The following is a 14,453-nucleotide window of genomic DNA, read 5'->3' as shown; positions in this document are numbered from 1 at the left end:
TTTTATTTCCTTTGATTCCATAAAATTTATAGTTTTAATCATTTTTAAGTGAATGAATTTGGAACAAACTGAATTTCACAAAAGTTCTCTACTCATCTACTAAAATATTAACCCAAAAAAATTAAGTTGAGGGACCATTTCAAGAAAGTGGATAATTGAGGGGTCTCTGCGAATTTTCACCTCACCAGTATGCATGGCCCAAACTCTTGTATAAAACCTGCACCCCATTTCTCTCTTGCTTCCTGCCAAGCAAATCAAATCAACAAGCACCAGAAACAAAGATACTGAAGAACATTGCTATGAAGCTGATGGACCGTCATCGGAGAAGTATGTTGTTTGTTGTCGTTCGTATCGCTACCGTTCTCTGCCTTTTATTTTCGGGCCTTTCGCCCGTCTATGCCCCCAAAAATCCAGGTTATTAGTAAGTTTAGTTTCATCATTTGATGTTATAAAGCAGATTGCTTAATTTGTAAGGCTTTATCGATCATTTGTTGTTAAGTTTATTAATAAAAAGATAAGCACAAATACTAAATCAATGTTTATTTTTAGCAAGAAACTAATAGCTAGTAAGTTAAAATAAGCTTTGTTCCAATAATTTTAAACATTTGTTTTGTTAAATAATGGAAATTCCTTATTCATGCATTTGTCTTTAATGAATACATAATCTAAAAAAAAAATTACTTATCCAATGTTGAGAATCTTTTTTCTTTTTTTTTTCACAAGTTAAATTAGCTGAGAGGGGTGGAATTTCTCAAGCCTAATTAAGGGGCTTTATTAGGAAGGCTCCATCTGTCAAGAAGTAAGCATCAAAACGTAATATCTAAAACAGAAACCCTGTAGATTAATTAAGAACCAGGCAGTGCATGTAATTAACCGAAGTTACTAATTACGATACATCCGTTTTGATCGGATGCTATGCACAAATTTAATCTTTTAAGACTTCAAAATATGAAGAAATTTATTTTTTCTTCTCTTTTAAATTTAATAATTATGCAGGAAAATTAAAGAATAGGTGGAAAAGCTATGTTAATTAGAATTGAAAAAAAAAATAGATTTCTCTATTTTTTGAAGTTTTTTTTGAGAGAAAGGTAGCGTGCTACTCGCTTCATTCAAAAAGTAAGTGAATTAAGCTACATAGGTTTGGCAACAAGGCCTCGACGAGGGACGGACGAAAACGAGAAAAAAAAAAAAAATTGGTTCGATCAATCACTCCGCTGTACTAAGTTTCCTCCACAGTTCCGTCAACTGCTTAATCTTATAAATACTGGCTGCTGGGTCGTTCTGGGTCGTCGTGAAAATCGCTCCGTTCCTAGAATTCCAAGAGACCGACCAGCAGGCTATTAGCCCTATGGGATTGGTTGAGGTCGATTGTGATCTCGTACATCCTACGCATCTATTTTTTGAAGTTATATAAAATTAGATGCGGGACATATATATAGTTAAAATAACTACATAATTACTAACTTCGGAGAAAAAAAACAAGCGCCACCGATGTGAAACTATTGATAGCTCAAAGTCTTTTTTTTTTTTTTTTTTTGGGAGAGAATTGATAGTTCAAAGTCAACGATTAAACCGGTCTATATGGAGGGACGTTTGATATGTAAATATGCCGATCCTATACGCAAACTCCTGCTCTTTATATGCAAGATTCCAATATAATTCATCATCTAATTAAGGGCGTGTTTGATTTGCTTCTTTTTTATCCTGGAATTGGAATCGGAATGGATAAATTCATTTGTGGGTGTTTGGTATGCGGGAGTCCCATTCCGATTCCGATTCCCGAGTGGAATGAGAATTTCTTAATCACCTTTTTTTCAATCCGGTCTAGGAGGCCGGATTGAAAGTTGAATCCGGACGGAATGAATATTTATTCGAATTAAATTTATTTTTTCAACTTTTTTAATTATTTAAAATTTAAAATTTTAATATATAATTTTAAAATTTTAATTTAAACTTAAATTAAAAATTAAAATTTAATCAAGTATTTCGAATTTAACTTATGAATTTGAATGTAAATTAAATTTTAATTTATATAAAGTTTTATTCAAATTTTATTTCAAACTTAAATTAAATTTATGGATTCAAATTAAAATTTAAATTGTAATTTTAAGTTTGAATTTGAATAAATCAAAATTTAGTTTTATATTTTGAATTATCCACTCAACTTCAAAATTTAATTTTTTTAAAAAAAAATAGATTTAAAATTTTGACATTATTTCAAAATTTTGATGTAAATTTTTAATATTTAATTTTTAATTTGAATTTAAATTAATATATTATAAAGATAATGTTAGTATATTAATTTGATTACGTTTTTTATATCCACCTGAACCAAATACCGACAATGGGAATGATTTATTCCGATTCCGATTCAGGTAATGAACCAAACAGAATTAGGTAATGAGTCATTTCGATTCCGATTCCGATTCCAGCTTATTTTGATTCCAATTCTGATTCGGACTCCAACTTCGAACCAAACACACCCTAAGAGCTAACAAATAGGTTCTTTAAAAATATTTTCCACTCAACTACTAAAATAACTTGAAAAGAAAAAATATGTCCAAAGGAACGACGGATAAGAATTAGACATGACAAACGGGCGGATTGGATAACTCGCAGGCGAATCATTATACCCGTGGATTATTTGGGCATGGATAAAATTTATCCGCAAATTTTTGGGTGGCTAACATTTTTACCCATACCCGCCCGCGGGTGGGCGGGTGGATATGCGGGTTACTCACAATTCTTTTTTTGTTGCTCATGTATTTTTTAAATGCAAAACACATATATATAAGTTTTAAAGGCATAATATAACTCATTGTTTAAAATATTATAACATACAATAAAAATACTTAAAATATTAAATCAAAAAAATTTTATAATATAAAAGACATATAAAAATTTGGATTAAATTTTAGGAAAGAATACTATATTACTATATTATAATCATATATATATATATATATATATGCAGATATCCGTGGGTATCCGTGGGTTATCCAAAATAACCACAGCTTAACGGATATCCGGCCGTTTTACTCGTAACTTTTTGAGTTGAAAAAGTTGGTATCCGTACCCGCAAATTTGCAGGTAGCCCGCAGGCATCCGCAGGTATGGGTCAAGATTGCCGTCTAATAAGAATAGATAAATTTAGGGAATACTTCCAGATAGACGATAGTTGAGGGGTTTGCGTTAATTTTCACCTAAACCAATTAATATGTCCCAAACTCCTCTATAAAACCTGCACCCTATTTCACAATTGGTTCATGCCAAGTAAACCAAAGCAACGTACAGCAGAAGAAATTAAGGAAGGAACAGCAGATTGTTATGAAGCTGATGGACCGCCGCCGGAGAAGCGTCTTCTTTGTTGTCGTTCTGATCGCCATCGTTCTCAGTCTTTTAATTTCAGGCCTTTCGGCGGACTATGATATTCCTCAAGGTTAGTAAGTTTAGCTTCATCAACTTGATGTTATAAAGCAGATTGCTTTATCACTTGATGTTAAGTTTGTTAATGAAAAGATAAGTACAGATATTAAATCAATGTTTTTTGCAAGAAACTATCAGTTAGTAAAGTTGAAATAAGCTTTACATCAAAATTTTGAAGTATGTGTTTTGCTAAATGGTAATTGTTGCTTTATGTCGTTAGCGCATACATAATTTAGATACTTCAAGTGATATAGATCATCTTAAACGGTATGGATCATCGATTTGGAGGCTCCATCATAAAAAACAAATAGGTGTCAACGGAGCCCGTTTGCTATAGATAGTATTCTAGCTCACCTCTCTCTCTCTCTCTATATATATATATAGAGTCCGGCTATAGTGCTTGTAAAAGCACCAAGCACTTGGTGCTTATAAATTTTTTACCGTTAGTTCTATATTTTTTATCATTTTTATTTGTTAGATTATACTATTCAACCAACCACCCACTCAACCCTAGGGGGCCCACATCATCCTAACAACACATTCCTTAATTTAAGAGTCGAAAACTTACACGCACAAATAACTTGGTACTTTTAAAAGCATAGGAGCTCAATTTTATATATATATATATATATATATATATATATAGCTATAATATATATATATTAAGTTAGGGACTAGAATACTTGTAAAAGTATTCATGGTGGTGATATTGTGTGTTTTATTAGGCCCTTGGATAGGATGAGATGAGTGAGTGAGGATGATGGTGGTAGGTGTGGTCAGTGGAATAGTGTTTAAATCCAATGGCTTATTACATATATCAAACAGTAGATCAATTGCTTTAAAACGTAATTCAATTATATAGATACTTGTAAAGTATCAATAAGACTCAACTCTTATTATATATATATATATATATATTATATATATATTATAAAATTCGAAAATGATTGGTTAATTCTTGTAATCATTTACAATCAATTTTTTGATCATATGTAGATCCTAGCATTTCTTTTTGAATTATAAAAGATTTTACGATATACAGTATTAGTAAGATACTGTATTATGTTAAGAGTGTATAGAACTTTGTGGCTTTTAATTTTCTAACCATCGATCAATTTTGATTAGATGATCAGAGTGAGAGAAAGAAGAGCTACAAGTTGAGATTTAATTCAGAAAATGGAACAAATGAGACACTTTAATTTTCTTCAATTTTTTTTATCTTTATCAAAGATTGGATGATAATTAGAAAGTTCAGAAACTAAGAATTACGTGCTACTTAAATAGGCACATATATATATATCCTATTTTAGAACTCAGATACTATCGCTTTAATAGCCACCAACGTCATTTTTCGTTGGCTACCAAGTTTTTGCCATTGGATTGAGAGATGTGCGGTTAGTGATGATTGGGGGCCCCCTAGGGTTGAGTGGAATGGTTGGTTGATGTATGATCTAACGGATGAAAATGTTCATAGGGTAGATATAACGGCGGAAACTTAGATAGCACCAAGTAGCTCGTCGCTATTAATAGTAGTAGTGATATTATATATATAATTATATATTATTATATATTATATATATATATATAAAGCCTAATGTTCTTTGTCTGTGAGTTTCACAAATAGTTTTAAAAAGACCTTAATTCACAAATAAGTAATCAATTAACAGTTTTATTACCGTTCAACGCTGTTTTGAGATTCGAGCAATGTACGACTTCACGGAATAATCTAGAGTCGATGGCTTGTTGGTCATAACAGCGGCAATAAATGAACAGTGTAGAGGTTATACTTTGGACGAGCAGGATACTATTTATTGTTGTTGTATAGGGAATAGGAAAGGAGGCATTGCTTCCAAAGTTAGGTAGTTTCTTGTTTGAACAAAAATGATTGTTGCGAGTGAGTTAGAATATGGATCATCACAAAAGTTATGCCCAAAAATATGGGTAAAAGAGACTCTCATTCCATTTATGGTTCTTTTTCTATGGGGACATGGTATATTGATGAAACATGGGTGCACCAAAATTACGCTATGACGCATACATAGTAAGGATGTCGATTGGGTATGATACCCGAAATATTAATCGAACACCGAATGGGGCGGGTTTACCCGAGCTAAACGGGTATGGATTCGGTTATGGGTATAGAAAATAAAAACCCGACGGATATGGATACGATTATGGATTTTGTATTTACCCGACCCGAACCCGAACCCGACCCGAACCCAAACCCAAACCCGAATAAATTATATATATACATACTTTATTTTTATTTATTTATATAATATATAAAATATTTAATAATTTTTATCCCTTAGATCTTTATTTAACGGTATGAATTTTTAAAACTGGCCGGGTCCGGGTCTGGGTGCGGGTTCGGGTTTCGGGTTTTTGGTCGGGTACGGATATGGGTATAGATTTTTAAAACCCTCCGGATTCGGGTCCGGATACGGGTTTTAATGGTTTTTAGGTTCGGATTCGGATTTTTAAAAATCCGACCCAAACCCGACCCGTTGACATCCCTATACATAGCCCCCCCTCGGTGCGCCCAAGGACCAAGGCAACCAAGCCAAGGAAAAAAAAAAAGAAAAGAAAGTAAAACCATCTGAACAAAAAGGTGATATTGAAATAGTCAAATTCAGTTCCTACTGATTATATTTATTGAATTTAGAATCAGTTTGTCATTAAGATTCATCATATATTAATAAATTAAATAGAATTTGAGTAAAAGCATATAAAAATATTCGATGGGATAATAAAAAATATATTTTAACTTACTTATTGCGATATGTGTAGCGTGCATGATATTATCGTATGGAAACAAACTAGATTTTTTTTCAACCATATGTTTTGGTCACTACATATAAAATAATAAATGAAGTGCTAAATAATAAATCTAATAGTTTTGTTAATAAAATTATTTTATCCAATATGGTATGTTTATATGTCTGAGCAATTAGATTTTGCAAACTTAATAACTGAAGAATAGTGTAAAGTTTTTTTTTGTTAAATAGATGAATTCCAATTCGTCGAAGTGTTGATTTTCATAAGATTCTCATTGATTTTTGTGGATATATTATTATTATTATTATTATTATTATTATTATTTTATTATGCGGCATTATTCGGGACCACGCACAGTACTACATTTATCCTCACCTTGACTAATATGAAAACAGCTTTTAGTTGGTTCATCTTGTTGCTTGGGAAAGTACATTAAAAAAAAAAAGAAAAAAAGAAAAAAAGAAGAAGGTTATAGAGACCGGTTTTTAACTGTTGTAGCCTCTATGATTCATAGAGGCGGTTTCTGCAACAGCCTCTAAACCGCCAGCGTAGACAGCCTCTACACATCTACCTCTAATATTGTAGCTTAGAGGCCATTATAACAACCGCCTTTTTACAACTGTCTCTATAAACGTTTTTTCTTGTAGTAATACTCTGGTATAATTCCTCGTTTGATTGATTAATTCGCTTATTTTGTGGGTGAGACGAGCTTGAGCTATATAAGCTAGCCCAATTAATTTCCTCAATTCAATTTGTAAGTTCATCTTGAAAATTAAGATATAAAAAAAAAAATTTAACAAATTAAGTATGTGATAATATTTTGCTATAATGATCTCTAGTGTACAAATAATAATAATAATAATAATAATAATAATTACTTAGGTGTGGAAAAGAAGTATTTAATTAATTTTACTTTGATGTAATAAATGTTGTGCTCAGTTAAGCACTATGTGAGTTTGAACCACAATAATCTAACAATTAATTAGAGAGTTCAATTATTAAACAACCCGAGCTTTATTCAGCTTGAGCTTAATGTATGCGCGTGGCGAACCGAAAATGAAGGACTTAGCAATTAATAATAAACTGCTGTTCTATTTCACAACAATTAATTACAAAGAAAACACTAATAAGAAAAATTACATTACAACGCGCTTTTATTGTTCCTCTTCGTTCTTTCTAACATATATACATATTTTTTGTTTTAAAAAAAAAGTACAAACGAAATTAATTGTCACAAAACGAACAAAGCAAATCCCTAAACTTGTAAAAATAAAAAAATAAAAAAAACACCTGAGTTATTGTATAATCTATGATTTAGTTCATCTCTCTAGATCTCTACTTCCTCTTGTTCCTGCTCCCCAGTTGCAAAGCAATGTAGAAGAGTATCCGGAACAAGAATCCCCAGGCCACCGTGATCCAGAGGCAGTCCCACTTGCTGAGGTCCGTCACCGCCTGCTGCCGCAGCACTTCGGGGCCGTTCGTGATGCACGTCGCGTCCGTCAGGTTCCTCCCGAGCGTCTCGCTCATCACCGACAGCACCTTCAACTTTGCGCTGTACGGCATTTCCCCGACCGGCGTCCCGTCGAACATCTGCACCCCACGCACGAAGCACTTCGCGGCCCCGCTGCTCCCCCCGAACTCGTTCTGCAGCACCCCCTCGTAGGCGTACTTTATAAGCGAGAGGTAGTGGAACCAAATCCAGTAATGCGGAATCCTGTTGTTCAATATAAAATATTAAAATACCATTGTTATGCTTATATATATACACACACACGTAAAAATGCGGAATCCTGTTGTTCAATATAAAATATTAAAATACCGTTGTTATGCTTATATATATATATACACACACGTAAAAGAGCAGTTGGAATTGCATGCAGACCTGTCACGGTTTATGAAGTAACCGCTGAAGAGGAGGAAGTAGGCGAGGATGGCCACGACGATGGTGTATCCAAGAATCACCTGCTTAACGATGCCGGAGAGGAAGGTGACGAAGCCGCTCCCGGCCCAGAAGGACGCCAGGATCATGAGCGTGAAATAGAGGAAGGCGGGGAAGCCGCCGGAGAGCCCAATTGCAAAGAAGGTGGTGAGCGCGAACGCGATGGCTAGGATTACAAGGGACGGGAATCCGACGATGGCGTTGGAGACGACGTAGGACACCCGGCGGTAGGCGTTGTGCGCGGTCTCCCGCATATAGATGTAGCGCTCCTGCAGGAAGACGGGGAGGGCGTCAGAGCACGTGTAGAACATGGTCGACATGCCCATGGCGAAGAAGCCGAGGCGCTCCTGCACGCCCTTCGGCGAGTCGTTGAGCCGCCAGAAGAGGGTGGCGAGGATGAACCCCGTCACCATCACCGTCCCGACCCGTATCGCCAATAGCTCCGGCATCCGCCGCGTGTTCGTGAACCCGCGTCGGGTGAGCACGGCCATCTCGACCCAGAACGGGTTCGCGTATGTCTGGACAGGGGATGCTGATGTATCGGATCCTGATGTCGTCGATGATCCGGACACCAGCTTCCCCCGCGATATGCTCGCTCTGATAGCATCGTTGAGAGGCATTTGTAATGCGGAGGTCGCGGGGGATGTCGACTTTGACCTCTCGAGCTCCTGCCACGACTCGTTGAATTCGATGAGGGCGTTGCGCCCGGCGGGGTCCGCCGAGCGCTCGAGCTCGTGGATGAGGTCGAGGGCGAACTCTACCGGGTTCTCGTTCTCGGGGACGGGGCTCCCGAACTCGGAAAAGAACGGGTAGAGGCCGTCGACCGGGCCGTAGTACACGCCCCGGCCGCGCGAGAGGAACAAGATGCGGTCGAGGAGGCCGAGGATGCGGTAGCTCGGCTGGTGGATCGACATGGCCACGATACTCCCGCTCCGCGCGATTCTCTGTAACACCTGCACCACCATGAGCGCGCTGCTCGAGTCGAGCCCCGACGTGGGCTCGTCCAGGAACAAAACCATCGGGTCGTGCACGATGTCGATCCCGATCGACACGCGGCGCCGCTCCCCTCCGGAGACGCCGCGGTGGCCCTCGTCCCCGATTATAGTGTCCGCGGCGCGGCGCAGGCCGAGCTGGTCGATCAGGGCCTGGACCCGGCTTTCTTTCCTGGCGCGGGGCATGGACCGGGGGAGCCGGAACTCGGCGGCGTACGTCAGCGTCTCGCGGACGGTGAGCATGGGGTACAGCAGGTCGTCCTGCATGACGTAAGCGGAGATGACCTTGAACAAACGGCCGTCGATCTGCTCGCCGTTGAGCGTGACGGAGCCGCGGAGGCTCTCCTTCGCGATCCGGTTCGCGAGCGCGTCGATCAGCGTGGACTTGCCGGACCCGCTCGCGCCGAGCACGGCCAGGATCTCGCCCTCGCGCGCCGCGCCCGACACCGAGTCGAGCAGGGTCTTCTCGCGACCGCGCGGCCCGAGCGGGGGCAAAAACGGAAACCTGCCGCGGGGCTTGACAGCGTACGTTAGGTCCGTGAACTCGAGGAGGAAGGGGATGTTCAGCGGCGCCTTGACGGCGTCATCGACGAGGTCGACGACGTGGTCGGCGGGGGCTTCGGAGTCGGCGCCGACTTTAGCGGAGGAGACCGCCGCGGGCGGAGGTGCGGCGCCGACTTTGGGTTCCTTTCCGTCCATTTTCAAGTACCGGAGCGCATTAGCAAACGACGACATTAGCTATGTATATAGTAAGGCGGGACGGTGATGCAAGCGAGGCAACCTGTGCGCTGAGATGCGTGCACGCTACTACGCCGATTCCCGGAGTAGTAAAAAGTCCAACACGAAACGATGGACGGACGGATGGATGGGAGAGAGAGAGAGAGAGATAGTGTATTTCTCGGTAGTAGCTAGTGCTGGTGAATTTATAGGAAACGGCTAGTAGTAGCTGGTCGGCGAGGAACGCCGATTCTTGTTTTCAAACAGCGGGGGAGGAGTTTCGACACGTGGGCAGCAGCGATTCGACCACGTGGAATAAAAAATTCGTTTGGTGAGAAAATGATGTCGTTTCGCAGCAAGGTGTGGTTTCGTAGAAACCCACAAGCACTCGTGGATGGTTTAGTTATCATACGTGATTTTGTTTGTTGTATGTACTTAATTACTGTGTCGTATTATGTATCGTATTTTGTCACGTAGTAATTGTTATTCTTAATACGTATCTGTTGGTATTAATATGAAATATTTCTTAGTTTATTTATTAATGTAAAATCATAATATGCTATATATATATATATATATATATATATATATATATATATATATATATAGTGTTAATTATCTGTTGACTTTTTTTGCTTTGCTTTTTTTATATTTGATTAATAGCTAAAATTCGGCCTACCCATATATATCCTGATATCTATTGGGAAACTTAATTAAAACGTGCAACGACCCAAATCAAAAAAAAAGAAAAAGAAAAACGTGCAATGACCATTCGCTGTCGATATAAGACCCGAATTTTTTTTACCGATTTATTGGAATATCAACAGTTTATTAGGACATATTTAACTTTGCCATAAGACACATTACTATTTAATAAAATAATAATGTATATATATGATGTGGTATTGTAAAAATTAAATCAATAGACTACAGGCAACTTTTGTCGGTAATGGATATAGGGGTTTTGGATTTGAAGCTTCTAATATCTTTTGATTTTAGAATTCTATTTTTATTTTCAACCAGCAGAAACTATAATAATGGTTATTTATTGACCGAAGATTTGGCTCTAATATGAAATACAATGTTGTTTAATTAAGTTGTCGCATACGAGTCATTGTTATGAAAATTATAGACATTAGACTCATAGCAACTTTTCTTTATAGCATATACAAAATTTTCAATTCAACACTTCAAAACTTTGATTTTTTATTGACCGAATGCTGACTACGATATTCATTTAGGATAATATTTAACTCTGTTATGAAAAACAATATTGTTTCGTTAAGTTGTCGCATACAAATCATTGTTATGAAAATTAAATAAATAGACTCTCAACAACTTCTCTTTATAGCATACACAAAAATTCAAATTTGGTCCTTCAAAACTTTAGGAGTGGTTATTTGTTGACTGAAGTCTGAAGCTGACTAGGATATTCATTTAGAAAATATTTAACTATGTGGTGAAATACAATACTGTTTAATTAAGTTGTTAGATACAAATCATTGTTATGAAATTATGACAAACGGACTCTCGACATCTTCTCATTATAGTATAAACAACAATTTCAATTTGACGTTTCAAAACTTTAATAGCAGTTATTTATTGACCAAATGCTAACTGTGGCATTCATTTAGGATACGTTTAGCTCTATTATGAAATATAATAATTAGTTAAGTTGTCGGATACAAATCATTGTTATGAATTTGAGATAAATGGACTCTCAACGACTTATCTTTATAGTATATACAAAAATTCCAATTTGATGCCTCAAAAACTATAATGTCGGTGCTGCGAGCCGAATTTCTTAACCGTTGATTCGGTTAACGTCCTCCTTCGAAAAACACGCAAAGGAGTGAAACGACTACTGATGATGACCTTCGAAGTCTACGCCTACCGTTGAATCAAACGATTCGGCTGATGAGGGATCAAATCAGTCGAATTCAATCTTACACAGTAACTTCGGTTTGACTAATGAGCCGAATGCTGTTGATATATGTATATTGCAATAAAGGTTCAATATTACATAGTAACTTTGATTTGGTTGATTCGCCGAATGATATATCTATTAAACTATATGAATCCCCAATAGCTTTTGCCACGTGGCAATTTTTCCTTCACTTTCACTAATCTTCTTTTAAACCAATCCACGTCTCTAAATCTCTAAACCAAACCGCCTCAACGTTTCCCCTCCCCTATTCGAGTCATTTTTTCCTCCCTTCCGTTGCAATTTTTTCATTAATGAAGCAAATATATAAGCAATGAACTTTTCTATTTTCATTAATGAAGCAATGAACCGTCCGTTGCAATATTTTCATTAATGAAGCAAATATATAAGCAATGAACAGAGTTATTCGTGTCCCTACGACTATTCCTTTTCCTTACATTTCCCCATCTTCCGTTTTTACATTTTTGCCGCTGCTAGGAATCCCAAAAGGGAGATCGCAGGAAAGATCCCCAACTCTCATTCCACCTCTATCGCCGATCCTCTTGCTACCGCCTCTGTCGCTGTACTTTCCAGAGGGTCTAAAGCTCTTATCTTTGATCGAAAATATGTACGATCGAGACGGTGTGCAGCCATGGAAGGCGGGATCTTCATAATAGAACTGGTGGTACCCTCCGCCCTGCCGATAATGGCCTGCAAAAAGAAAACAGGGTTCTGCCCGGCCACAATCGTCGTCTCCGAACTCCCTTACTCATTCAAGTCCTCACAGGTTCTTCCTTTGCCCAATTCATCTTCTTCTTCGACAATTTTCACAAATTAGGGTTTCATTTTGATGGTGAAAAGAGGGGGATTTGATTGCTTTTGTTTTCATTGGTGTATTTAGTTGGAGGAGGTTTTTACTTTTTACCAAGGAGGGTCCTCTGAAGCGCCGCTTCCTGATTACTCAAAAGGGTAAGTAACTCAGATTGTTTGTGATTTTGTCGTCTAATTTTTATACAAGGCAGAAGATTTTCTTTTATTTCTTTCTTTATGTTGGAATTTGTGTTGTTATTTATATGAAAATTTTTTTCTTTCATTTGAAGTGCCACAATGATTTACTTAGTTTCCGATTTATTAGTTATTTTTATAATTTGTTTTTTTTTTTGTGTCTGTTTGCAATTCAAGCTCCGAAGTAAGCCATGGTTTTGGCTTCATCAATTATGAGTATGATAATTTCTTCTTTATTTCTCTTTAGCCTTGATAGTATAAAAAAAAAGAAAAATAATGTATATAAAGAAACATAAATAAAGTTTACTTAAAAATTAGAAAAAGAGAGTGTAAGAGAATTGTAAAAACTAGCAATTATTTTATAAAAAAAAGTATGACAAAGAATTAGCAATTATTTTATAAGTTAAATTATTTTAGAGCTCTTATATAATCCCTACTCCCACACGCTTGATCGCTCCTTCCTCAGGAAAAGGGAAGAACTATATATAACTCTAAAATGAGTGTATGGTTTATATAAAAACTTTTAAGCTTTTAATTATTTTTTTAATAAATATAACTTAATTGTGCTAATATGTTCATGCGTTTTCTTTTCTAGCTTCATGGAATATGAAAATATGCCTTATTTTGATTTTTTTTTTTTGAATTGTATATCTTTATATGCTATATGGAATTATATTTGGGAGTTTTTCTCCTTTATATTTTATTGATACTGTATTTGATATTTTATTCTCTATAAATTTTTAATTCTACAATAGTTATCCGCAACAACGCGCGGGTCCCTGCACTAGTATTTCAATAAAAGGACAATGTTTATAAGAGAAAGTTGCCGCCAAGGCATTTGATGTGGAGAAAAATTATCTTAAAACTGTTCCTAGGAAAAAGCAATAAATGCAAAGTAAGACGAAAAGGTTACAAAAAGTGAGAAGTGTAAGGAAAAAAAATTGGTCTTCTTATTCTCAGGAAAAAAAAACCCCTTTCAGATATTCTTCGTTTATTTATAGATTCGCCCATTTATTCAGTTATTCCCAATGATCGGCCACGCGCCTGATTTCGTGAGCTACTATCGGCCGATTCTAACCGTATAAACTTTAATCGTTTTTCGGTTTCAAGTATACTCTTCTCTTCTTCTACCAGTGCACTACATGTTGTCTATTTTTGATTTTAGGAATCATGCTCACGGTGCATCCTGGTTCACCACATGGCGCAACTTTTACGGCGCCAACAAGTGGTTATTTATTGGCTGAATGCTGACTACGACATTCATTTAGAATACATTAAGCTCTGTACTGAAATACAATACTATTTAATTAAGTTGCGGTATATAAATCATTATAATAAAAATTAGATAAATAGACTGTCAACAACTTCTCTTTATAGCATATACAAAAATTTCTATCTAACGCTTCTAGCACCGAGACCGAATATTGACTACGCCAGTGGGTGCACGGACTAGCGTGGTGCACCGGGTGCAGGCACCAATTTGTCTTCCATCAGCGTGTTTCGTATCATAGGCCCAGTTGTATATGGGCCGAGTTGGGCCAGTACCTGATATGAAGTTTTTCCCATTCCTAATTTATCAGCTCATGGGCCCGAATGCGGTCCATTAAAAAAGCCCAGGCCTATTAACAACCCTATTTAAGGGCCACTGTATCTTCTTCGGTGGCTCGAAATG

General features: G+C 37.1%; 1 protein-coding gene across 1 annotated transcript; it reads right to left on the bottom strand.

The window, feature by feature from the left end:
* LOC109712525 (ABC transporter G family member 5-like) lies at positions 7,358–9,999 on the bottom strand. The gene is made up of 2 exons (XM_020236120.1): positions 8,087–9,999; positions 7,358–7,918 (listed from the first exon to the last, which is right to left on the bottom strand). The coding sequence occupies exons 1-2, from the start codon at positions 9,868–9,870 to the stop codon at positions 7,540–7,542; spliced, it is 2,163 nt and encodes a 720-aa protein (XP_020091709.1). The 5' UTR covers positions 9,871–9,999; the 3' UTR covers positions 7,358–7,539.

Source organism: Ananas comosus, linkage group 7, assembly GCF_001540865.1.
Source record: "Ananas comosus cultivar F153 linkage group 7, ASM154086v1, whole genome shotgun sequence".
Taxonomy (NCBI): domain Eukaryota; kingdom Viridiplantae; phylum Streptophyta; class Magnoliopsida; order Poales; family Bromeliaceae; genus Ananas; species Ananas comosus.
This window is presented reverse-complemented; position numbering and strand designations above follow the sequence as displayed.